Source organism: Chiloscyllium punctatum, chromosome 7, assembly GCF_047496795.1.
Source record: "Chiloscyllium punctatum isolate Juve2018m chromosome 7, sChiPun1.3, whole genome shotgun sequence".
In the NCBI taxonomy this organism is placed as follows: domain Eukaryota; kingdom Metazoa; phylum Chordata; class Chondrichthyes; order Orectolobiformes; family Hemiscylliidae; genus Chiloscyllium; species Chiloscyllium punctatum.
In genome coordinates this window covers 110,260,943-110,288,329 of record NC_092745.1, presented here as the reverse complement: position 1 = coordinate 110,288,329, position 27,387 = coordinate 110,260,943, and the positions used below count along the sequence as shown (strand labels likewise).

Here is a 27,387-nt window from a genome sequence, read left to right as displayed (position 1 = left end):
TATTGGAATAAATTTATACTTTGCTTAATGTCGAATATTTTGACTAATTGAATTGCATCTGGGACATATCACCTCACATTTTCTTTTAAAATAAGAAGTTAGGATCTAGGTCACCTTAAAATATTTTGGGTCTAGTCTGGTCCGTTACACTGGGTTAGTAGTCTAGAAAATCGTTCCAAGCCTTTTTAATATCAAGACACACTTCAGTGAGACAAATCATTCAATGGCACAGCCATTTCTTTCACCTCAGTTGATTGCTCATGAGCATTATATTTACTTACATTTACTATGCCATAGTAAGAATCGAAACATCAAGTGATTGAGGCTTCCCTGTGGGGTCCTCATTCCCTGCCTGCCATTCATCCAGCCACCTTTCTCAATATATGGCAATCTTGATGAAATCATCTGGCCTAGTCATGAAGAGGAAGCCTAATAAGCCGGATGGGATTTATTTTAGGATTCTCTGGGAAGCCAGGAAAGAGATTGCAGAGCCTTTTGGCTTTGATCTTTTATGTTGTCATTGTCTACAGGAATAGTGCCAGAAGACTAGTGGAAGCAAATGATGTTCCCTTGTTTAAGAAGGGAAGGAGAGACAACTCTGGTAATTGTAGAACAGCGAGCCTTCCTTCTGATGTTCTTTTCCACTTTTGAGTCCTTTACCACTTTTTGCTGCTAAAACAAATCATCAAACACTGCCGATTTTATTTTGGATGATGCATTCTGGGAAACTGTAGTCATCAGCAAATTTCTGTGTTGGAAAAAGTTATAGGAGATAAGATTTATAATCACCTGAAAAGGAATAGATTGGTTAGGAGATAGTCAACACTGTTTTGTGAAAGGTAGATTGTGCCTCACAAACCTTTATTGAGAAGGTGACCAAACAGGTGGATGAGGGTAAAGTGGTTGATGTGGTGTATATGGCTTTCAGTAAGGCATTTGATAACATTTCCCACGGTAGGCTATTTTACAAACTACAGAGGCATAGAAGTGAGGGTGATTTAGCAGTTTGGATCAGAAATTGGCTAGCTGAAAGAAGACAGAGGGGGTGGTTGATGGGAAAATATTCATCCTGAAGTTCAGTTACTAGTGTTATACTGCAAGGATGTGTTTTCAGGCCACTGCTGTTTGTCATTTTTAGAAGGATGGGTTAGTAAATTTGCAGATGATACTAAGGTCACTAGAGCTGTGGATAGTACCAAAGAATGTTGTAGGTTAGAGGTACGTAGATAAGCTGCAGAGCTGGGCTGAGGGGTGGCAAATGGAGTTTAATGCAGAAAAGTGAGAGGTGATTCACTTTGAAAGGATTAACATACATGCTGAGTACTAGGCTAATGGTGAGATTCTTGGTAGTGTAGATGAACAGAGAGATCTCTGGTGTCTATGTACATACATCCCTGAAAGTTGTCACCCAGCTTAAGAAGGCATACAGTGTTTAAGCTTTTTTAATAGGGGAGCCACGAGATCATGCAGCTCTGCAAAACTCTAGTGCAGCTACACTCTGAGTATTGCGTACAGTTCTGGTCACCACATTATCGGAAGGATGTGGAAGCTTTGGAAAGGATTCACAGGAGATTTACTAGGCTGTTACCTGGTATGGAGGGACAGTCTTACGAGGAAAGGCTAAGGGATTTGAGGCTGTTTTTATTGGAGAGAAGGTGGTTGAGACATTTAAAATAATCGGAGGGTTAGATAGGTTGGACAGAGAGAGCCTTTTTCTTTTGATGGTGATGACTTGCATGAGGAGACATTAGCTTTAAATTGAGGGGTGATAGATATAGGATTGATGTCAAAGGTAAGTTTTTCACTGAGTAGTAGGGGTGTGGAATTGCCTGCCTGCAGCAGTAGTAGACTCGCCAACTTTAAGGGCATTTAAATGGTTGTTGGATAGGCATATGGAGGAGAATAGAATAGTGTAGGATAGATGGGCTTCAGATTGGTTTCACAGGTTGGTGCAACATAGAGGGCTGTAGGGCCTTAAATGTTTTGTGTTCCAATCAGCAGCAGTAACCATGGCCCGTGTTGAGGTAGTGAGCCAAAGCCTTCTCCCTTGGAGTAACAGTGGCGCTCAGCCCTGTAAAAGGGCAAAGCCCAAAGGTAACAGAATTACTGGCTCTGCACACTGAGTGCCAGTGTCCTTTGCCAATCAGACCCTGAAAGCTGTTCTACTGAGAGTCAAGGCCAACTTAGTCTTGAAGCAGTGTTGGAATAACAGAACAAGAGCATATAAAGAGATGATTTATTCTTTATTTTAAAGTCATGCATTTTGTTCTTATTCTGATCATTTCTTCAGTTAAAGAGTGTTCCTGTCACACTGAAATTACAAAATCTTGCCACTGATGGCACTGCAGTATTTAAAATTTGTTTGATTATAGCATGGCAAAATTATGTTGCTTCTGTTCTAAAATTGCACATAGGAAATTAGTGTCAAGTGCCAACTGAAGTTGAATTTATTAAATTATAAAATAATAGAAAGTGTATTCAATGAGAAATCAGAATCTCATAACTCTATCTTCCTTTGCCCTTATGTTATTGCTTCATGCTTTGTCTCTTTTTCTGTTTCTGACTTTCTTTTCCATGTCTGAGTCCTTTACCACTTTTTGCTGCTAAAACAAGTCATCAAGCAATGCAGATTTTATTTTGGATGTTGCATTCTTTGAAATTGTAGTCATTGGGAAACTTCTCTTCCCTCTCAACTCTGTTTATCACAGTTGCTTTACCCTCTCACTTTGTTCCCACTTATCCTCCACCTGTTAGTTTTCTCATACTTTTCCCCTCTGCTGCACTTACTATCCTAAACTTTTTGGTTAGAGGTTAAATATATAGTTGCAAAGAAAATATTGCTTTATAATCATTCATCTCGCCCAGAATTCTCCAGCTATTCTTTCTCCATATTTTAATCATTTGCTATAGGAAAGTAAGTTGTAATACCCCAATCATGTTTTTTTTAAAATCACTTCCCCACTCTGCATTTGTATAGTGTTATGAACAGATTTTAATGATTTGGGGTATGAGGAAAAAAAGCCCAGTAGATTTAAACACTTGCAGGTTCGTGTCCTAGATCTTAAAGTAAAACGAAGGCGAGACAATTTGTTTAATTTCGGTTACTTATGGTTGGTTAAATTAAAAGTGAGAGAAATGGCTCTTAAAGTGGCTAACCAGGTCCTAGGTTTTGAAGATGATTCCCAGATTTGCCAAGAAAGCTTAGAAAAAAAAATCATGCTCTTAAAATTAGCAAAGAGGTTAGAATTGGGTTTAACCAAAAGTAAAGCTGAAATTTTATGGGGATTACTCAAACACTTAGGTGAGTCAGAGAAACAGACAAGTGCAGTAGAGTTAGAAAAACTTTAAATTGCAGTTGAGGAAAATGGAGTTAGAAGATCAACAAAAAGCAAGGGGGTCAGGAAGAGAGGGGAAAGAGCGGAAGATTCTTAGCTGAGCAAAGGGAAAGAAGAAAGAGGGGGAGAGAGAGAGAGGAAAGAGAAAGAAGGTGCTTAGCTGACCAAAAAGAGAGACTTGGAACTTGAAGTTGCAACTTAGTCAGCAAAATCACATTAACAGGATGGAGATTAATAGAGAAGGTCGTGATATATACAAATATGTCAAAACTGCCACGTTTTGATGAGAAAGATGTTGAAGCCTTCCTTATTTCATTTGAAAAATTGGCTAAGCAGATGTGGCGGCCTGAGGATTTATGGGTAATGCTAGTTCAGATTAAACTGGTGGGCAGAGCTAGTGAGGTATTTGCCACACTGTCAGATAAAGGGTCAAGAGATTATGAAGAGATCAAAGATGCTGTTTTAAGTGCTTATGAATTGGTACCACAAGCCTATAGACAGCGCTTCAGTAACATCAAGGAGAAACCAGGTCAGACTTGTGTTGAGTTTGAAACAATTAAACATAGTCATTTTGATCGAAGGCTGCGGGCTTTAAAGATAGATAGGACCTTTTGAGGCTCTACGAGAAATTATTCTGCTGGATGTGTTTAAAAACTCACTTCCAGAGATAAGAATTCCTGTGGATGAACAGAATGTTCAGGAAGTAGAAGGGCAGCAGAGTTGGCAGAAGGATATATGTTGGTGCATAAGATGGGCTTCTGGCCAGAATTTCATCCTGTGGGGGATAGAAGTTGGGAGAAGAGCAGATCCTATACTACGAAACAGTAGAGAACACTGATAAGTGTCTACCACCGGTTAAAGAAGCCCAAGAGGGTGGAAAGGAAGTGAAAGGCCTCAGGTCCTTTTCACTGTAATGGAGTGGGACACAGAAAATTACAATGCTGGTGGTTGAAGAAGGGCACTAGGAAAAGGTATTTCCACTGTGGTAAAGTGGGACATGTAAAGTCACAGTGCAGGTCGATAAAAAAAGGCACTGTGGGAAAAGATGTGGTTAAACAAGCTAAGCCAGTGGCATTAGTGAAAGTAGTAAACAAAACTCCAAGAAGAGCCAAGGAGCTGCAGGGGAGTGCACAGCCTTGGCAGGGGCTGGGTATGGAGTTAGTGCCTCACCTCTCTAAAGAATTCACCTGTGTAAAGTTTACTTAGAACAAAGAGAGAAGGGCAATAAGTTATCATTTTGAGAGATACAGAATCTAACCAGTCTTTTGAGGTGTGTGTTTGCACGCTTTCTGATCTGTTACCTGAGAGTATGGTACTTTGTAGGATAGATGGACAGAATTTTAGCATTTCCTTATGTAAGACCAGATTGGAGTGCCAACTCAAGACTAAAGAAGTAACAGTGGGGGTGATCCAGGAATTCAATTTGTTTTTGGGAATGATTTAGAAGGGTCCAAGGTGGGAGTGGTTGTGGAAAACCCAAGGAAGATCAAGAAAGTGAGGAGTCAAAAGAAAAACGTCTTGGTATTTTCCCAGACTGTGGAGTAACAAGATCCCACTGTCATAAATCACAGCACAAAGGAAAAACTAAAGAGAAAGATGAAGTGAGGTTCAGTTAGCAGACATCTGGTTTGACGTAATGGTGCAGGAAAAACCTGAACAAGCAGGGGGTCAGACAGCAGTGTTTAGTCCTGACGGGCTAAGGGACTTGCACCAGAAAGACAAAACAATGAAAGATATATGTGTGGATGCGTACTCCGAAAAGAAAGCGGAGAACATTCCTAAAAGATAGAATCCTAAGATAAAAATTGAGACCACGGCAGGTTAGTGCAGAGAAGAAATGGGCTGAAGTGCACCATGGTGTGTTGCTGGTAGCATACAGATGACCCAGGTAAATACAGAAAAATCTACAAAGGAGAATTAACAAAGCTGACTGGTTTTGGAACGTGATTTTTTTGTTTTTGTAAATCTTATTTGGGTTTTGTTTTATCGGACCAGTAGAGTGGGAGGTAAAAAATAGGTTTAAGAGAAAGGAGTTGTAAATAGTTGTCCCACGTTCTTATTTGGACTTAAAGAATAAAACTGTTTAATTTTTACTTTAAATAGTGACATCTGGGATAGTTCTTTGCCTCACGAAATTTAACAGATTACGGCGTGAGGTGAACTTCTCTGTGTGTTGGGTTTAAATTAGCAGACGGGTCTGTCCCATGTCGTTACAATGGATTCTTTCAAGATACTCTGCTTGATATCAAACTTCATTTGTTTTTGAAAACAAATGAATTTAGAATTAGGAAGAAAACTTGATTTTAAGCAAATAAACTAGTTGTTCAAAAGTTCATGAAGCATTTCCCACATTTTTTGCAGAAGATATGTTTTTACTGCTTTGTATTCCAAATAGAGCAATGTTGTACTAAGTTTGGGATAGTGTTGAAATTGTTTTTAGTAGGACAGCATTTAATTACTATTTTTCATATGAATATTGCAAAATTAAGATGAAGCTGTCAATTGAGTCTTTAATTGACATTTAGGTTCAGTCTTGTTCGTTGCTCATGGGATTTTTCTATCACTTCATGGAACCAGTGGCCTTGAGTTTTTAGTTTACTTTAAGTGACTGTACTGCCATTTTCACACTGTCTGAGTTCTAGAGATTATAGTTTAACCTCACAGCATTGCACAAAATATGCTGACATTTTCTCTTATTTCATATAAAAATTAAGCTGCAGTTATGAAATGTAAAGCAAATGTGGAACAAATCAGTTTGTAATTTTTTAAGCTGCTAAGTCATTATTTTCAATCTAACTCACTGACATTGTATGATATACTTAAAAGTTTTACTGTTGCTGGCCCAGGTTCTGCCATGCCAATTATGTCATTCCTGCTAATGATCAAATTCCATGCGATTCTGCTGAGCTTTGTACTGTTATCTCCTCATAGTGAAAATAAGTTTTTGTATGTTAAGCCTGTTATCCAGATGAGTGTCAGAAGGATGAATAAATGATTTGTCAATCATTTGCTTTTGCAGATAAGACTGGAAAGTCTTTAACAATACCCTGTATGTCTGCCACAGTAATTTACTTTTAATAATTTTCAAACCCTCTTCACATTGATGAGGAACCTCTTTTTATTCAGCCATTCCAAACAGGTTTTTATTTGTTATTCTTTAATGGGAAATCAGCATTGTTGGTAAGGTCTGCATTTGTTGCTCATACCCTGTTACACTTGAGCTGAGGGTGGCATGGTGGCTTAGTGGTTAGCACTGCTGGCTCACAGTGCCAGGAAACGTGGTGCAGTTCCAGCTTGGGTGACTCTCTGTGTAGAGTTTGCATTCCCTATGTTTGCATGGTGTCTGCCTGGTGCTGCAGTTTCTTCCCACAATCCAGAGATGTGCAGGTTAGGTGGATTAAACATGTGAAATTGTCTATAGCATTTGGGGATGGCCAGGCTAGGTGGATTAGCATGGTAATTACAGGTAATAGATAGGGGACTGAATCTGGGTGGAATGCTCTTTGAAGGGTTGGTGTAGACTTATTGGGTTGAATGACCTCTTTTCACATTTGGAGGGATTCTATGATTGAGTGACTTGCTAGGCTATTGCAGAGGACAGTTAAGAATCAACCACATTGCAATGAGTCTAGTGTTGCATGAAGGCTGGACTAGAATTGCAGATTTGTTTCCTGAACTACAGGGGAACCCCGATTATCCGAGTGAGATGGGTGGGCACTATTTCGTTCGGATAATCGATATTTCAGTTAATTGATTAAATGATTTTCCTCTGGAGCTTGGTCTGCTCCCCTTTAAGGAGACTGCAGCAGGACACAACATGCGAGACCCTGCTCACAACACCCCCGCCCACCCCCCCAATCCCATCCAACACCGGCCCCCAACACTGGTCCCAAACCCCATCCAACACTGCCCCAACTCCCCCGGCCCCCAACTCCGTCCAACACCACCCCCCGCTTGCCTCCACTCCCTGACCCCGTCCGGCTGTGCCCCCCGACCCCATACAACACCGCCCCCTCGACCCCATCCAACCCTGTCCAATGCTGCCCCTGTGGTGTACCCTCCAACCCTGCCCCTCTCCGGGGCAGCCGGACTGGACACCATAATAAGGAGGCTGCTGCTGCTTTTGTGAAGTAAGTCTCCAAATAGCGCGTGCGTGCAACTTTTTACTGCTACTTTTTTGACAGGTTCCGCATTTGCCCTGTGCAGGACAATGTTGGCGAGATCATCTGGGGCGGTGGTGGTTAGGGTACACCCCTCTGAAGAACTCCAGGGAAAGTGTGGCTGGAGAGAGAGGGTGGTAGGTCAGTCATTTGGAGGTGATGCCTGTTAAATCACTGTAAACAAAAGACGCGATCACTGTTGGAAACACGTCTTTGATGTAATGTTTCAATCGGGACCTCGAGACCTCCTTCTGATAATCCGATTTTCGGATCATTGGTATTTGGATAATCGAGCTCCCTCTGTACATAGAACATGAAAATTGTCTAATTCACCTATCTCTCTTCACTTTTGCAATCTTTTCGATATATTCATATCTTCTCCCCAAGCCTCCCCCTCTCTGACTCCTGGTCTTTTGCATAGCTCTTCACCTCATTTGCTGCCCTGCTTTCACACTCTAATTTTTTCATTAAACCCTCCACCTTTCCAGCTAGCTTACTTCCTTTTAAAAGCTTACATGAAGCTAAATTCTTTCAACGTGTTATTGGTCAGAGTGACTGGATAATAATTGTTACGAGGCGCCCTACTATTTTTTTCATCCAATTTCTTGTATCTTGGAAACAGTTGTTGATTCTCAACTGTTATTAGAACTAAGATTAGCTAGTGTTTTATTTAATGTGATGACCTTTGACGTGGAAACGATGCAGTCAGCAAATTTTTAAATTTAATTTTGAACCTGTTTTTAAGAATCAATGTTCGAAATGAGCTTTAGGCTCTCATACATTTGTAAAGAGGGTCTGGTGGTTACACTGAAGTGGTTGGGAATGTGTTTTGGAGTGGGTGAATAGTCAGTGATGATACTCCCGTCAGTTACCCTGGATAACTGATGCGTTACACTGTTTAACATTCTAACATTTCTCAAGTAAGAATGCAGGTGAGTTTCATTTATCTAACCCAAGTTGTTGCAGTATGGAGTCAGCTGATTGGAAGTTCAAACTTCTTGGCTTGTTTTCACATACGCACAGTCCTTCGGTTGAGAATGTGTTCTGTTCTGAATTCCATTTGCAAGTCGATTTGAATGCAAATCAAAACACAGTGCAGGACATGGAAAACAGCTGTTCATTAGTACGTGAATTGTTTTATATTGACAAATGTGGTGCTAGAAAAGCACACCAGGTCAGGCAGCATCCGAGGAGCAGGAAAATCGATATTTCGGGCCAGAGGTCACCTTGAATTGTTTGTGTGTTGTCTTTTAAATTATGACCGTGTATGAAATTGAGTTCGTAAGTATGACTGTTCATAAAGCAGACATTCGCAAATTGACGACTTCCTGTATATCTGTGCTTCACAATTTCTGCGGGGCCCTGATTTCTTTTCTCCCAATGTGTTTTCCATCTCTGATGATCTGGTAATGAAAAGCTTGAGGCCATGGTTTTCCTAATCACTATTTAATGGTTTGGGTAATGAACTTGAACTTGATTTTTGATGTCTCATGGACTCGAAATATGGGAAGCAGGCAGGTAAACAGAATTAAAGTCCAACGTCACGTGTGATATTATAGGTGGAGCAAAGACAATGAATTTTAAGGTCTTTTGCTTCTATTTATTTTCTTCTTATGGATCCACTATTTTACTTGCAGAATAGGTGCTGGTTGGTGACTTGGCAACCATTTGACCTGGGAGCAGTACCAGCAGGAAATAGATTAAGCTAAAGGATGTAGTGGGGCCAGAGACCCCACAATCTGTAGCTTCTTTGAGGAACAGAGAAGGCATATTTACGAGGTGTTGTGTGTGTGCAATAAGGATGGAAAAGCAAAACTCAATCCATCAGTGTTAACATCATTTTATGAAGGATAAATTTTCATATTTGACTGATTTGCCAGAGTTCTTTCGCAAGCATGGTGGATAATATAGGTGGAGTATATCTGGGCCTCCAGAAGGCATTTGATAAGGTGCCGCACAAAAGGTTGACACACAGGGTTAGATCAAATTCATTAGCTTGGATGGAGGATTGGCTAGCCAAAGAAAGTTGAAATAAATAGGTCTTTTTCGCATTCTAAGATGTAGCTAATGGGATGCTACAGGTTTCAGTCATCTGGCCTTAACTAATCACACTCTGCGTTCATGACTTGCATGTAGGGAGAGAAGATACCATAGCCAAATTTACAGATGACACTAAAGTAGGTGATAAGCTAAATTGCAATGAAGAATTAAGAAAATTACAAATGAATAGGGATAGATTAAATGAATGGACCCAGATTTAGCCAGTGAAGTTTAAATTGGATAAGTTTGAGGTTATCCATTTTGGTCAGAGGAATAGAAAGGCAACTTATTATCCAAATGGAGAGAAATCGTAGAGTGCTTCAACGCATGGGGATCTGGATGTCCTCATGCATGATCACAGAAAACTCGTATGTAGGTACAGCAGGTAATAAGGAAGGCAAATGAAATTTTAATATTTATTGCTAAAGAATTAGAGGAGAAAAGTAGGGACATGTTGCTGCATCTGTACAAGGCAATAATGAAATCTCACCTGGGGTATTGCATAAAATTTTGGTTCTCTTACTTGAGAATACATCTAGTTACTTTGGAGGCAGTTCAGAGGGGGTTCACTAGATATATCTCAGATGGGGGATTGACTAACGAACAGAGATTGAGCACTTTAGGCACAGACTTCCTGGAGTTTAAAAGAATGATGGAGCAGGCTTGGACTGAATTGCTTCTTGCCCCTTGTCCTTATGCTCTAAAGCTGAAGACAGTCTAAGAGCAGGGATGGGGAATTAAACAGTTCTGCTGTAAGGCATTCATTTTGCTAGAACAAAGCAGACTGTATGCTTAATTTAGTTTTTTTTTAAAAGGGGATCAGATAAAGGAGTCTTTAGGGAATTTGTACCCTACCTGCTGTTAATGTAGGTAAGGAAGTTCTGGGATTGTGTCTTTGACTGATGATTATCTTCAGAAAACTCTTGCAGAATATAGTTGCTAGTGAAGTATTCCGAAGGGCAAACTGATTGAGTTGTGAAGTAACAGATCCTGTATACCAGAGCGCAAATTCAACAACTTGGGAACTGCATATGGCACCACACATTTCTGGGTGCTGTTATAAGAGTCATTCAGCATGGAAACAGACCCTTTGGTCCAACCAGTCGATGCTGACCATAATCCCAAACAAATTTTGGTTTTGTAAGATAAATCTTTCTTATATTGACTGTCTTAATGTGAAATATTTCGTTATATTTCAGTTATCATTTGCCTGTTAATTGATGTGCATTGGTTCTGATTCATGATAAAGGAAAAGCAAAATCCTTTTGATAATTTCTTTATTTAGGGGTTATTTGGGTACACTTGGTTCATTTATGCTGGCCCATTTCAGCACAGCTGATTCTTAGTGTTTTATAACCTTCTGGTTGTCATATGTTTGTGTTACTGCAATACATTTATTCTCATTCCTGATTGTATGCAGAAATACCACTTTAAGAACTGTCACTTTAGAGTCTGAAAGTTTCACTGCTAAATGTGGCTAAGACTCTATTTTACCTGAATTAATGTAATTTGGGAAGAATCAAAATTGAATTTCTCTCTATCTCACAAAATGTTGATGTGAGACTACAAGAGCAAATTAATGTTTGTCACTTTGAAGGAATTTCATATTTGAGATTAGTTTCTCAGAATTGTGACATTACTGAATCTCGGTAATTCAAATTACTGAACAAAAAAGTAGACCTTCTGAAGGACTGAGAAAGATCTGAGGACTGAGCTAGAAAACAAATGTGAATGTAAGATGGTTGCTGATGATATGTTGCTCAGGCAACTTGATCTAAAGACCCCAGAAAACCCTGCTTATGAAAACTAATCAATTTTCCAATGAACGGTGGAAAAAGCTTCAAAGCACCAAATGATTCCTATTCTACTAGAAAATGAGACCAGCTTGCCACAGTAAAGCAGTAAGGATGAGTTGAGTAGGTTGAGTTAGACAGCACCCAGTCTACAGTCTCAATGAATGATGATGCTGATAACTGCAGAAATCCTTTTCTAAGAAAGAAATAGCTACAGAGAATGTATATGAAGATATGCCAGAGCTGAAAGTTGCCTCCGTTTGAGAGATAGGTAGATACTGCATTTTTGTCAATGCATTGAATCGGAAAATAATTAGTGGCCCAAAATTTTTGCTCTGTAAAAGAAAGTCAATGATGTTGAATCTCCCCAAAAAATCCATGATGGGTACACTACTTTAAATCTGGCACCCTCAGAATGGATGCTGGTCCAAATTTTGGATATTTCCAGAGTTGAATCAGACATTTTGAGTCCTGGGCAGTCAGGTCAGACTGTTGGATGGAGTCAAGGATTCTTGGACTGTCAACATGAAATGACAAAGTCTGTAACTCATCTAGAATTGCACTGTGCTTGTGCAGTGCCTGACCAAATCAGCCATTGTAAGTTTTTAAATTTTATTCCATTGAAATTTCTAAAAATGGCTGATTTTCAAACACCACCAGCTTTCAACTTGCCAAATTTGTCAATCTTTGTTGTATTTACTGGCACCATTGTTCTGCAGGAATCGTTGCTGGGTTCACTGTTTGTTTGTTATTTATATAAATGAGTTGGATGAGAATGTAGGAAGCATGGTTCATAAGTTTGTGGGTGGCACCAAAATTTGTGGTATGGTAGACACTGAGGAAGGTTATCTAAAACCACAAAAGGGATCTTGATCACTTGGGCTAAAGGGCTGAGGAGTGGCAGATGGAGTTTAATTTATATTGTTGCATTTTGGTAAGATAAACAAGGGCAGAACATACACAGTTTAATGGCATGACCTTGGGGAGTGTTGCGGAACAGAGAGATCTGGGGGTTGAGGTACATAGTTCATTGAAAGTTGCTTCACAGGTAAACAGTGATAAAGAAGGCTTTTAGTAGGCTTGTCTTCATTGCTTAGAGCATTGAGTATAGGAGTTGGGATGTCATGTTGTAGTTGTACAGAACATTGAGGCTACGTTTGGAGTACTGGCTATTGTCAGGTCCCCTTGCTATGGGATGAGTATTATGAAATTGGAGAGAGTGCTGAAATGATTTACAAGGATGTTACTGGGATAGAAGGATTTGAGTTACAAGGAGAGGCTGGATAAGCTGGGACTTCTTTCCCTAGAGTGTAGGAGACTGAGGAGTGTTTTTAATGGAGGTTTATAAAATCATAAGGGGCAAGGATAGGATGAAATAGCTAAGGTCTTTTTCCTAGGCTTGATGAAATAAAAACGAGTGGGCATAATTTTAAGGTGAAAAGAGAGAATTAAAAGGGACCTAAGGGGCAGCTTTTTCATGCAGCATGATCATTACTTGGAATGAATGGCCAGAGGAAGTGGGAGATCCAGGAACAGTTACAATATTTAAGTCGTTTGGGTAGGCACAGGAATAAGCAAGACTTGGAGGGATATGGACCAAATGCAGATAAATGGGACTTGTTCAGTTTTGGAAATTTGGTTGGCATGGGCGAGTTGGTCTGAAGGGTCTGTTTCCATGCTGTATGATTCCAAGAATAATTTCATAAAAATAAATGGATTATTTCTTTAAAACTTAATATGTTGATACTATATTCACTCCAGTAATTTTTTTTATTTTTTTAGGTATTATAGCTCATATATATTACCCCTTGAAACCACCTAACATCCACTTGAAAATGGAGGTCGACTTGGTGTACCAAGTATAACATGTGAACCAATGTATGGTTCCTATTTTGAAATGTGAAAAAAAGACAGTAATGCACCTTAAATCAGTGTGGTTAATAGTCTATTCATGTATTCTATTAGGATAATAAAAGGTGTCTTTAATGCATGTCAAATTAGTTTATTCAAGTGGCTTTGGCATTTTTTGTGAGAATCTGGCTGCAGATCAGGTAAGTTTTCAGTTTCATAATAACCCTCCACACAAATCATTTTCATCTATTGAACTAAACAAGCCTCACTTTTTATGAACGATCTGATGAACTTGGTATACCTGTTTGGTGGTGAGATCACAAAATATCAAATGGGATGTCTTTGTGTATGTTATTTTTATTGTTGTAACATTCTCCTCACCCATTCAGCATGCCACAAATGCTTAAATGGCTTGTTGAAGCGCACACATCCAAAGGTTGAACAAGAAGTGTTTGACTCTGGGTGTAACTGTGGTTTGGTTATTATCTTTGCATGTGCCTTTTGATATCATCAATTTATATGGGGCCTGAACGTGACTCAACACGAATAAGCTGTGTTCTGTGTAGGCCATTAGGATGCCCCATCCATACATTCCATTCGCAACTTCTCTTCATCCTCATTCATTCAATTGTTGTTGCTGACATTGTAATATAAACTGTAATTTAGTTTGGATTAGGCTTTTGAGTTCGTAATATAGTTTTTGTGTGTCTGAAGTTAAGAATTGTAAGCTGCACTAAATGGTTAAAAGCCACCAAAATCTTAAATGTTGCTGATAAATGTACAGATCTAAAATAAGCAGGAGCAAAAAGTATAATGCTGGAAGGCAAGAATCCTGACAAACAATAAAAATAAAATGTTAAAAAAGTACTTTTTCAGAGTTCATTGGACAGACTCTTACTCTTTCAACCTTGTGGCAACATAGAGTGTGGAACATCAGTATCCAGTGGGTTTTCTTACCTTGATGGTCTTCATTTACTTGGTTATTCCTAGCATTTGTTTACAAAGTTATGTTACATTGACGTATTATTTTCCAACAGTACTAAAATAATATGTTGTACTTCTTCATGTTGTATTGTGAAAAGGATTGAAGAGAAAGGGACAAGTACTGTGGTATGTGCATGAAGAAATGTTATCGTCTTGCTGTAAGGAGAACAAGATTGTGTTTTGAACTTAGTTACATAGAAAGAGACCATAAGAACCCTGTTGTGTCATGAAGATTTTTCTGGCTTCATAGCAAATAGTAGATTCAACTGCTTTTTAAAATAAGCATATGTAGCACCAGAATTTATAGAATAGAATTACAAAATGATTACAATGCATGAGGAGAATATTATGCCAATTGAATCCACACTGGCTTTCTCAAGGTATAGTGAGTTCCATGCTGTAGCAATCACCAAGATTTGCCTTTATCTTTAGTTGCTTATTCAGTCCTCTTTTGAAAACGGTAATTGATCTTCCCTCCACCATCCTCCTCAGTCAGTGCTTTCCAGATCCAAACTTCTCTCACTGAAAATGTTTTTCATGATGCCTTTGATTATTTTACAGGCCAACTTCAAGTTTGGGCTCCTCTGTTTTACTTTAACCCCTCTGTTAAACAGAATGTTCCTCTACTATCTAATCTATCTAAACCCCTAGTAATTTGAGAAGGCCTAACAAATCTTCTTTCAACATTCTTATCTCGCAGTAGAGCAGCTTCTCCCTTATGTCCATGTAACTGAAGTTCCTCAGCTGTGGAACTTTGCTCAAATCTTTACTGTGTCCTCTCTAAAGTTTTCACGTTCTTCATAGTGTAATGATCAGAATTTGACATAATATTCTAGTTGAGACAAGCCAGTGTTTTATAAAAGTTCATCATATATACTCTTGCACTGTGCCTCACTTTTTCTTATAAAGCCCAGGAACTCCTATTTCTTTTTAACCACTTTCTCGATCAGTGTGTCACCTGCTATGACTTGTGTATAAGTATTCCCAGATGTTTATGTTCTTCATCCCCTTCAGAATTGTGCCCTTAGTTTATATTGCTTCCCATTGTTCTTCCAACCAAAGTACTGTATATCTTTTCATAATTTTCCATCTTAAAAGTCATCTGCGCTATGTCCTTCCACCAGTCTGCCTGTCATCATGAAGTTGGTCACTCTTCCCCCTCTCATGAAGTGCGATGATTCTAGTATTGATCCTTGGGGAGTGCCACTTACATGCCTTTGGCCAGAGAACCCAACAATTACTCCTGTTTTCTGTCTCTCAGTTAACTTGTATCCATGTTGCAATTGATCCTTTTATTCCATGGACATTAACTTTTGCAGACAGGTTTATGCAGTACTTCCCATTTTTCTTTTGGAAACCCAAATACACTGCATCAATAACATTTGGATCTACATATAAGGCAGTTCTGATGTGAGGTCACAGATGTAAAATGTTGTGCTGAATTTTCCTAGCACCTGAACAACCTGGGCATTGATGAGAAAGTTGGGAAAATAAGGTGAGATTAGAAGTAAGGAATTTTTCAATGTCAAACAAAAAGTTCAGTTCTCCAACCAAATGTTGAATAGCAAGATGAGAGTCTTCCTCGTGAAATGATGATTTGCATGCCTGAACATGTTGTAATTAGTTAATCTGCCCTAATTTGTTACTTAGTTAGATTCCCTATAGTGTCGAAACAGGCCCTTTGGCCCAACAAGTCCACACCGACCCTCCAAAGAGTAACCCACCCAGACCCATTTCCCTCTGACTAATGCACCGAACACAATGGGTAATTAAGCATTGCCAATTCACCTGACCTGCACATCTTATGGAGTGTGAGAGGAAACCCACATAGACAAGGGAAAATGTGCAAACTCCACACACACAGTCGCTCAAGGCTGGAATCAAACCTGGGACCCTGGTGCTGTGAGGCAGCAGTGCTAACCACTGAGCCACCATGCCGCCCTGTGATTATAGTTTCCCAGCTACCAGACAGAAAACAGACTCTGACTATTCTTGACTATAAAGTCAAAGACTGGCAACTCAGTTCACAACTTTCTCCTCAAGTCCTTCATCTTGGCAGCCCTCACTAACATTTTAGGGCAGGTTTTACAGGCAGTGACTGCCCAGCCCTATCGGTGGATTTCTGATCCATCTGAAATACTGTTCTGCATTTCATTGCTGTATTTCGAAGCATGCTGGCATTTCTTATAGAAATGATACTGCCAGGGCACTTTGCACACAGCAACAGGTACACATTTCATGAACTTATTTTTTTTTATTCATTTTTGGGGTGAGGGTGTTGCTGGTTAAACCAGCGTATATTGCCTATCCCTGATTACCCAGCCCAGCAGGCAGTTAAGAGGCAACTACATTGCTGAGAGTCTGGAGTCATATTTAGAGATGACCGTTTCCTTCCCTAAAGGACATTCGTGAACTAGATGGGCTTTTCTGTCAAGCGATAAGAGATTCATTGTCATCGTTAGACTTTTTAATTCCAGATTTTTATTGAATTTAGGTCCTGCTGTCTGCCGAGCCTGGGTCCCCAGAATATTGCCTGAGTCTCTAGGTTAACAGTCTAATGATAATAACACTGAGCCATCAACTTTTTGGGATTGGACCAAAAAGCATCTCATTGCTCCTCGCTTGCTGTCTTAGCACTCAGTCACTTCACAAGTACATGAATACTCACAGCATGTTGTCATTACTGTGGCTTTTGACCCTTTGCCTCTCAGTCAGAACTTAAAGGCGTAGAATATGTCAATCCTGCTTTTAGTGCAGGTACAAAGTCTGGCACCTGGTCATTATCAGTAGTAATCAGTCAAAGGGTTGGGCATTGTTGTTGTGGGGTATCACAAGTCTGTATGATGTGCTTCAACCAAATAGCCAAGCCTCAAAGTTGGAGGGGAATACTCCTCCATCAGGTCAAGAGCGACACCCTTCAGTCAGGGGGACTCTATTGTGGGGTCTAGAGGCAGCAAGCTTGGGTGCAGAGGGAACAATATTTGTGAAGAGGAAAACTCAACATTTAAGGGATAGGGGAAGAGAGTAGTGCATTTGAGGCCATGGGTCAGTGCAGGAGGGAGGGATTATTGGTCATCGCAATCTTTGTCTTGGCACAGGGATAATGCAGCATGATAGCATGGCTAACCTATTGGGCTAAAGTTGTGAACAACGCTAAGAGATGAAATTTTAATTCGCTGGTATATGGGAATGTGTGGAAGCTAAGTGCTGATGGGCTGAACAGGGTGTTAGGGAACCCATGGCTGAAACAGCATAAAATGGCTGAGAGTGGTTCTCAGTTGACATCAAATGGCTGAGCAAGATTTTTAGTTTAAACCGCAGCTTCTATCGTCTGCTGTTTGAAGTTAAACTATAAACTAGAGTAATTGTAGCCTTCATAGTGTACCCAAGGTAACAAGATTAAAATAACAGTTTTATGCAATTCATACAATGGATGCTGTTGAAACAGAAACAAATGCAGCTGTTTGTGTCAAGACAGTTTGATACGGAACATCCTTGAGAAATCCTGATCGAAGCCCCCTTTTCAGGCTAGTCCAGAGTTTGATATTTAGTATGTATTAAAAAGAACGGGACTGCTAAGAACCCTGGGCAATTATAGCTGCATGTTTTATGATCTATAATGTATACAGGCATTAAGGGATTTAACTGCATTCCTGTGGATATTCAGTCAAAGGGAGCTAGAGAAGGGCCCCTTCCTATGAACAGAGATTATTGCAGCAGCCTAAAGTCTGGAATGTCACCGAATGTGAGATGTTATGAAGGCCCAAGGTTATGTAATTAGGGGATTGTTGTAAACATCATGAGAGGATCTAAAATTGATCGTGCAGTCACATAATTGAATGTGCATGTAATCAATCATTGGTTTACAACAGCCAAAAGTGGCCTTAGAGCAAGTATATAAAAAGGGTATCCTTGCCTTTGTTCGTTGAAGTCCCTCGATTGCAAAGAGGTTTTCTTCCCCTTTGTAAAGCAATAAACTCATAGATGCTGGAAGCAAGCGTGGGTCTGATATGATTAATTTAGTCATGCTGCCCAACAAGTGATGCCAGGAGAAAAGGAATGTGGGGAGGGGAATGGGCCTTAATTAACAGCCTGACCCTGTAACTCATTGTGCCATTGCCTTCCATAATCATACAACTTGTAAATGCACAGTGGAAAGGTAAAATGGTTGTGACCCCACCTGGGTGGCATAACTAATTTTTTTCTGTCTGAGCGTGTGGACTCCACTTGTGAATGACACCATGCACTTGAGGCAATTGTATTAATCAGGCATTTTCACAATACAGGTTGGCAGTAGCTATAATCGTTCCACCTTTCATGTGAAATGCATGCAGCATCGAACTGTGTTGGTACACATGGTCTCGAGCAGTCTTGACCATGTTATTGAAAGCTGCTCATGGTAGATAGTCTCTCTGTAAAGCACAAGCAATTCCAGCTATCTTAGAGATAGTAAGGACTCCAGATGCTGGAAGTCAGAGTTGATAAAATGATGAAGGGTACTGACTCGAAATGTCGACTTTCTTGCTCTGATGCTGTCTGACCTGCTGTGCATTTCCAGCTCCACGTTTTACCAGCTACCTTTAGAAATGGGACTTGCGGGCTACAATTCGCAAAGATAGTTCAAGATCTCATAGGCTGAAAAGGGCATAGAACTGGTTTCTTCTTCCTTTTGAAGTTTGTTTGCCAACACATTTGATGTGGAATTATATTTCTGAAGACAGGGTATCTATAATCCTACAACAGTTAGTTGCATTCATTGGAGTAAGATCCCAATGTCAGAGATCCCTGAAGTGGCCTGCCTTATTGGTAACTTTGATATCCATGTATGGCGGAGAGTGCTAAACCATCAGAGGTTGCATGTCTTACAAGAGTGGTTACTGGGATACCAGGGCTACCTTCTGTGACCATGCTTGCTGTTATACAACCTCTGGTCTAAGGCTGAGCCCAGGCACGGTGTAACCCATTATTCAACCAGGGGAATCAATCATGGAACAGAAGATGCATGTGCTGATGGTAAGATTGTTTTGCTTGGGTCAGTCTGGGGAGCCTTTGTAATCTTAGTATGCTATGCTTTGCACAATTGCAGGAGGTGAGAAAGTTATTGATGGACTCTGAGGAGCTGGAAGAATAGCATCAATCTTCCAAGGAGGAAGATGACATCAAGTAAGAGGGATATCATTTTTTCTGCTGGATAGAGCACTGCAGAATGGAGCACAATAAGCCAGACCAGATTTAATTACAGCTGGTTCCAACAGCTGTGAGCTGGATGCAGTGATTACTCATTGACTGTACATTTGATGTTAGCTGAAAGGCAAGAAGTCCTTGCATGTTCCCAAAAAGACCTTAGTTTGTCTTATTATTCTCTTTGGCTATTATAAAATCAGAGGTATAGAGCATAGAAACAAGCCTTTTGGCCCAACTCGTCCATGCCAGACAGGTTTCCTGAACTGAACTAGTCCCAAATGCCTACATTTGGTCCAGATCTTTCTAAACCTTTCCTATCCTTGTTCCTGTCCATATGTCTTTTCAATGTGCAATCATACTCCCCTCTCTGTTGCTGAGCAATGAGAGAATGTTGGGCTACAGTGGTCACCCAGTTAAAGAGAGCACTCGTTTAGGTAGGATTAAAAAATGGGATGAAACTAAGGGCTGGTAACCTATGTAGCTTTGTTCTTCAGTAGCAGTATATGCACAAATGTTTTAATTCTATGTCCAATAAAGTGTCAGCTGTGCCATCTGTATGCCTTGAGAAGCATTTGTTTCTCATTGTTCACCCACTGCATATTCAATGAAGGGCAGTTCCTGGCTAGCAGTGCTTGACAGGATGCCCAGCTGGTCTTTAAAGATGGCACTGATGTCAGAAATCTCAGGAGGTTCCAGCAGTGATGAGTACATCCACCTGTCGGGTGAGGGAAGGTAGGATGAGTGAGGCACCATAGGTTTGCAGTTGACAAGGTGTATTTGAAATTACCACAAGAAATATTGCTAGGCCTCACTGAGAGGGACCCTCTATGAAATTGACTGTTGATTTCTGATACAAATTCACTCCGTTAACTCAGTTTTCCCCTTAACAGATGTTGCTTGATCAGCTGAGAACCTCCAGCGTTTTCTGTTTTATTTTCTGATTTGGTTTTTGAATACGCTGTTTGATTTGAGGTTTGATCACATTTGTGTGTGAATTTCTGTTAGTAAATTTGAATTCAAAGTTTCACAACATGATGCTCTTGGGTTGTACTTTTATTTGAAATGTGACATTAAAAAAAAAGTATATCTGTTTGGTGATGTATAAGATTGAGACTTTTTCAAAGCCAAATTGCAATATGCTTAAATTCCATATCTGGTTTTATGCAACTATTCCAATGCCCTCTTGTGCTAACAACATTTCATTTTAGATAAATAAAGAATATTGTGATCTGTTTTCCAACAGGATGCTAGCTTCACTGATGCCAGTTCGTTCAGTATCTCCATGCAGACTTCTCCATCTTCTATGATTAATCAGCATACTTTGGATGATGAACCTGACAGCAAAGATATTTTTGTCACGGTTGACGACCCAGCAAATCATGTTACAACACTTGAAACATTTGTCACTTACAGAATTATTACAAAGGTAAAAATAAATTACTGCTGAATGTGCTTCCAATACTTAATTCCAAAGATTGATTAACTTCATTTTGTTAACATTTCGTTGTAACACAATGGTGCAAGTAAATTGAAGTTTATTATGAGCGATTGAAGATACCTAGCAATCCCCAATCTAAAAATCCAGTTTGCCACGTTAAATCAATAATGTGATCAATATTTTCAATGTATTCCATGGTGACTCAATATTCTTTTGATTTCTGACATGAAATCTGGTGCCAAATCTTTCATGACTTCTTAATCCTTTTATTATTTTACTTTTAGATGCTTTCCACCCAAAGGTGATTGCCTGACAATCAGATTCTATTGCTAAACAAGCTTTAAGAATTGCTCTATGAGCCTTAAACATGCCTTTGTTATGGCCAGGTAACTCCACAAACTTCTGAATGCCATTCACTAGTACACAGGGTCACTTTGCAAAATGGATTTTACCAGATGCTGGATGTTAATGCAAAAATTTATCTTTTTTTTAAACTAATTGAAATTTCAAATAATATTTAAAAAGTTTTAAATGATTGAGAATTTGCAAATGACATTTAAAAGTCTTGTATTGATTTTGGTTTTAGAGTTGGTTTTCTTAGGAAAAGCAAGGAGAAAGTGAGGACTGCAGATACTGGAGACCAGAGTTGAAAAATGTGGTGCTGGAAAAACACAGCAGGCCAAGCAGCCTCCAAGGAGCAGGAGAATCGACCTTTCGGGCATAAGCCCTTTTTCAGGAATGAGGCTGCTGTGCCAAGTGGGCTGAGATAAAAGGCAGGGAGGAGGGAATTTGGGGGAGGGGTGCTGGGAATACGATAGGTGGAAGGAGGTGAGGGTGATAGGCTGGAGAGGGGGTGGGGGAGGAGAGGTCAGGAAGAAGATTGCAGGTCAAGAGTGCGGTGCTGAATCTGGGGGTTGGGACTGAGATAAGGTGGGGGGAGGGGAAATGAAGCTGGATTCAGCACCGCCCTCTTGACCTGCAATCATCTTCCTGACCTCTCCGCCCCCGCCCCCTCTCCGGCCTATCACCCTCACCCTCACCTCCTTCCATCTATTGTATTCCCAGCACCCCTCCCCCAAATTCTCTCAGCCCACTTGGCACACCAGCCTCATTTCTGAAGAAGGGCTTATGCCCGAAACGTTGATTCTCCTGCTTCTCAGATGCTGCCTGGCCTGCTGTGTTTTTCCAGCACCACATTTTTCAATTTAAGATTATAGATGAGATTAGATTAGATTAGATTACTTAGTGTGGAAACAGGCCCTTCGGCCCAACAAGTCCACACCGCCCCATAACCCACCCATACCCCTACATCGACAACTACATCTACCCCTTACCTAACACTACGGGCAATTTAGCATGGCCAATTCACCTGACCTGCACATCTTTGGACTGTGGGAGGAAACCGGAGCACCCGGAGGAAACCCACGCAGACACAGGGAGAACGTGCAAACTCCACACAGTCAGTCGCCTGAGGCGGGAATTGAACCCGGGTCTCTGGCGCTGTGAGGCAGCAGTGCTAACCACTGTGCCACCGTGCTTAATAATGAATAGAAATCGAGATAACATTGCTAAGAAACTTTCTTTCAGTTTCTTTCACCAATGTGCAGTAGTAGTCAACTTATAAGGAAATTGGTGATTAACTGTATGATTTTAAAAAGCTCAAAAAAATGACTTATCAAGACTTTATCCAATTATAAGTCTTCATGAAAATTAGACAATAAAATTACTCCTTTCACTTGATTCCATCCTTATTGACAGTGTCCTCAGAAACTAACCTCCATGTGAAAACTGATAAATGTAGCATGTTGTTTCCTGGTAGTAAAGGAAGATTTTATTTCAGTTACAGAGATTTCATCTTCAGTCATCCGTTTAAATTGACATATTGTGAAGTTTCTTCATATTTTATCATTTTCTGGGAATGTAGGTTCTAAGCTGGAGGGAAATAGACCATAAGACATAGGAGTGGAAGTAAGGCCATTCAGCCCATCGAGTCCACTCCGCCATTCGATCATGGCTGCTGGGCACTTCAACTCCACTTACCCACATTCTCCCCGTAGCCCTTAATTCCCCGAGACAACAAGAATCTATCAATCTCTGCCTTGAAGACATTTAGCGTCCCGGCCTCCACTGCACTCTGCGGCAATGAATTCCACAGGCCCACCACTCTCTGGCTAAAGAAATGTCTCCGCATTTCTGTTCTGAATTTACCCCCTCTAATTCTAAGGCCGTGTCCACGGGTTCTAGTCTCCTCACCTAACGGAAACAATTTTCTAGCATCCACCCTTTCCAAGCCATGTATTATCTTGTACGTCTCTATTAAGTCTCCCCTTAATCTTCTAAACTCCAATGAATACAATCCCAAGATCCTCAGCCGTTCCTCATATGTTAGACCTACCATTCCAGGGATCATCCGTGTGAATCTCCGCTGGACACGTTCCAGTGCCAGTATGTCCTTCCTGAGGTGTGGGGACCAAAACTGGACACAGTACTCCAAATGGGGCCTAACCAGAGCTTTATAAAGACTTAGTAGTACAATGGTGTTTTTATATTCCAATCCTCTTGAGATAAGTGACAACATCGCATTCGCTTTCTTAATCACAGACTCAACCTGCATGTTGACCTTTAGAGAATCAATAGGTTTTAATTTTCAACTCTGTGAAGATATGAACTTTTTTAAATAAAAGGTCATAAAGCTATAGAGTGAGTTAAAGACTGTGTTTCTAAAAAATCGTGAAAGTTTAGCTAAATGATTAGCGAGCCCAGAGATATTGCTAGGGTGTTTGCTGACTAGAATTTTACAATCCAGAGAGAGAGGGTCTAATAAAGCAGGATTGTTTCAGGGAGAAAAGATCTATAACAGCAGAGGTACTTTTTGGTTTAGCAGCCTCTAAAACAGTCCGGACACGATAGAAGAGGTCTCGACTTGCTTGGAAGAAAACTGAGGTAAAAAGCTGTGGAGCTGTCTGAGAGGGTGAAATCCTACTGAGCTGTCCAAGACCGCTGAGGTTTTAAAAAAAACCCATGTCCACAAATAATGGAAAAGTTAATTTTTTGAGGATCTCGGGATGATATTAGTGAAGACACTAATGATATTAGTGTTGAGTGAATGTACAGAACTTTACTGAAAATGAAATTGATTAGTTACTTGAAAAAGGAGCTTTGGTGGGGAGACAGGGTTGATCCTTCACTGAGATTTGAGTGTCTGTAAAATTGTTATTGGAAGTCAAGGGTTGAAGCGTTCTTTCGTATTCATTCCAATAGTAGTTGTATGCTGTAATATAGTTAATTCTTCATTTTGGAAAAATAACTAATCAGCTTTCTCATTGACAGGTTCTTGTGAATTTTTTCATAACTGACCTGTTTTGTATATTTATGTGGAGATGCCAGTGTTAGACTGGGGTGGACAAAGTTAAAAATCATAGAACAAGTTATAGTCTAACAGGTTTATTTGGAAGTACAAGCTTTCAGAGCACTGCTCTTTCATCAGGTAGCTAGTGGGGCAGGATCATAGGACACAGAATTTATAGTAAAAGATCAAAGTGATTAAGACTTAACAGCAAACTAAATTTGTTTAATATATCATTGATCTTTCTCTATAAATTCTGTGCTCTATGATCCTGCCCCACTAGCTATCTGATGAAGGTGCAACACTCTGAAAGCTTGTGTCTCCAAATATACTTGTTGGACTACGACCTGGTATAAGGTCTACAAAGTAGAACTCATATAAAGTAAAACTTATTGTCTATCAGGCCAGATCCTACTCTGGGATTTGACTTGCCTAGTAATACCATCTGTTGCGATTATGAGAATATCCTATTTTTGGGGAACCTTTTCAACAATTCCCCAGATTTGATAAAAGTAGAATTTTGCTGCATTTAAGATTTATCATTATCGAACCATCACCCCTTTTCATTCAATAGCATTACCATGACTGACCCCTTCATTACCAGCAACCATTGGCCAGAATCTGAATAGGACTGGCAATATACAGGGGAACATCGATTCATCGAATGAGATGGGCGGGCACTATTTTGTTTGGATAATCGATTTATTCGGTTAATTGATTAAATACCTTTCCTCTGGGGCTTGGAACTTTTAAAATCTGCTCCCTGTTCAGGAGGCTGCAGTAGCACACAGTGCGCGAGACCTGCCCCCAGCACTGCTCCCCGGCCAACCCTGACACACACACACACACACACAGTATTTGTGGACAGCAGCTTAGGGTACACCCCCGTGTAGAACTCCAGTGAAAGTGTGGGGAGAGAGAGCGGGCAGGAGGTCAGTCATTTGGAGACGGTGCCTGTTTAATCACTAAACAAAAGATGCGATCACTGTTGGAAACATGTCTTTGATGTAATGTTTCTATAGGGACCTCGAGATCTCCTTTGGATAATCCGATTTTCGGATAGTTGGTGTTCAGATAATTAAGGTTCCTCTGTAACGGCTGTGACTACAGGAACAGATCAAAGTGTGTATCCTGCAGCAAATAACTCAGCACCTAACTTGCCCAAACATGTGACTTTAGATGATGGACAAGTCAGGACTGTGGTGCAATACTTCCCTGGATGCATGCAGCTCCAACAACAGTCAAGAAGCTTTATACCATCCAGGACTAAGCAGCCAGTTTGATTGGCACCACCTTCACAAACATTTCATCCTTTCATCTCAGACATTTGCCAGTAACCATGCACCCAGTACAAGACACACAGCACCTTCCAAACTATCAATAACTGCCATAGAGAGATACCAGGGAAGGGGATGCATGGAAATGCTGCCACTTGCAAGTACCCCTCCAAGCCACTCATTGTTCTGACTTAGAAATATAAAGTCATACATTACAGAAGTGGCCCATCAGTCCATCAAGTCTGCACGGTGGCTCAGTGGTTAGCACTGCTGCCTCAGTGCTAGGGACCTAGGTTCAATTCCATCCTCAACTGTCTGTGGAATTTCTATGCTCCCTGTATCTTTGTGTTTCCTCTGGGTGCTCATGTTTCCCCCCACAGTCAAAAAATGTGCAGGTTAGGTGGAATGACCCATCATCTTGGAATGTGCAGGTGAGGTAAATTAGCGGTGGGAAATGCAGGGTTACAGGGAAAGGATGGGGGGGCCAGGGGAGAAGTGTTTGGTTTGGCTCTGGTGTGCTCTTCAGAGAGTTGGTGTGGACTTGTTGGTATGCTTCCACACTCTAGGGATTCCATGATTCTGTGAAATCACTTATTAACATTAATCCCACTTTTCAGTACTTCGTCCAGACCCTTGAATATTATGACATTTCATGTGTTCCTGGGAATTGATGTGCAAAATCATGGATTCCGTAGAACTATAGTTACTGGAGTTTGCCAGCGAGATGACCAATATGTCGCTATTCCTTAATTCCTTGGTCGATACCCTGGAATTCTCCCTACTAGAATTGTGGGTGTATATACAACAAATACTGACTCACAATGGCATCTGCAACTTTCTCAAGGGTAACTAGGGGTGGGCAATAGGGCCCAGACAGCGCATCCTAAATCCAGTTAATTTGCCAAAAATTTATCTAATATAAAAAGAAACTAAGCATTGCTAAACAATAATGTTTCTCCAAAAATGAATATAATTTGGGAGTGGGAAGCTGCTAGTTTTATGGCATGAGTACCATCACTTCTTTAATTTTGATATTTGGTTAAAGTGATGGCCTGTTCTAATGAAAATTTATAAAATTAAGATTTTATCTGGAATAAAGAAAGTAGTAGCAGGAGTAGGCCATTCCGACATTTTGAGCCTGCCCCACCTTTAAAATGATCACAGCTGATTATCCAACCCAGTTCCCTGTTTCCAGTTTCTCACAGTATGCTTTTATCCCTTTAGCCCAAAAAATTATGTCTACTTCCTCTTTAAAAATGTTCCCAAACAAATGCTTTGGTCTAACTACTTCCAGACTCACCACTATCTGCATATAGACATTTATCTTAGTCCTAAATGGCCTATCCTGTGACCTCTGGTTCTGGACTGCCAGGTCATCAGAAATGTCCTTCCTGTGTTTACTGTGTTCAGTCCTATTCAAATTTTATAGGTGTCTGCAATATTCCCTCATTCTTCTAAACTCCAGTGAATATAGTCCTAACTGATTCCATCTCTCTTCAAACATCAGTCCTGTCATCCCTGAGTCAGTCTGGGGAAACTTTTGTTGCACTCCCTCAATACTCAAAACATCTTTCCTATGGTAAGGAAATCATAACTGCATACAGTACGAGAGTGTGACCTCACCAAGGCTTAGTATAATTGCAGCAAGATGTTTCTGCTCCTGTATTGAAATCCTTTCACTATAAAAGCCAATATATCATTTGTGTTTTTCACCACCTGCTGCACCTGCATGGTTACTTGCAGCAATTGGTGTGTAAAAGCACCTAGGTCTTATTGCACCTCCCCTTTCCCAATCAGTTGCCTGTTCAATATTCAGATAATGATCAGTCACCCTGTTTTTGCTACCAAAGTGGATAACCTCATTTATTCATGTTATACTGCATCTGTCATGCATTTCCCACTCACCTCCACTTGTTCAAAACGCACTGAAGCATCTCTGTGTTCTCACAGCTCATCCTCTCACTCAGCTTTGTGTCATC

General features: G+C 40.3%; 1 protein-coding gene across 4 annotated transcripts in view; it reads left to right on the top strand.

Annotated features, from left to right (window-relative positions):
* The window catches only part of snx7 (sorting nexin 7), a 95,105-nt gene that overhangs the window by 12,277 nt on the left and 55,441 nt on the right, over positions 1-27,387 (top strand). For 2 of the 4 annotated variants that reach the window (XM_072574599.1, XM_072574597.1), the window contains exon 2: positions 20,591-20,773. In XM_072574599.1, coding sequence (XP_072430700.1) covers positions 20,591-20,773 — 183 coding nt within the window. Of the gene's footprint in view, positions 1-5,199; positions 5,224-19,249; positions 19,327-20,590; positions 20,774-27,387 lie in introns of those variants that run through there. The other 2 variants (XM_072574600.1, XM_072574598.1) reach the window with 2 other exon arrangements.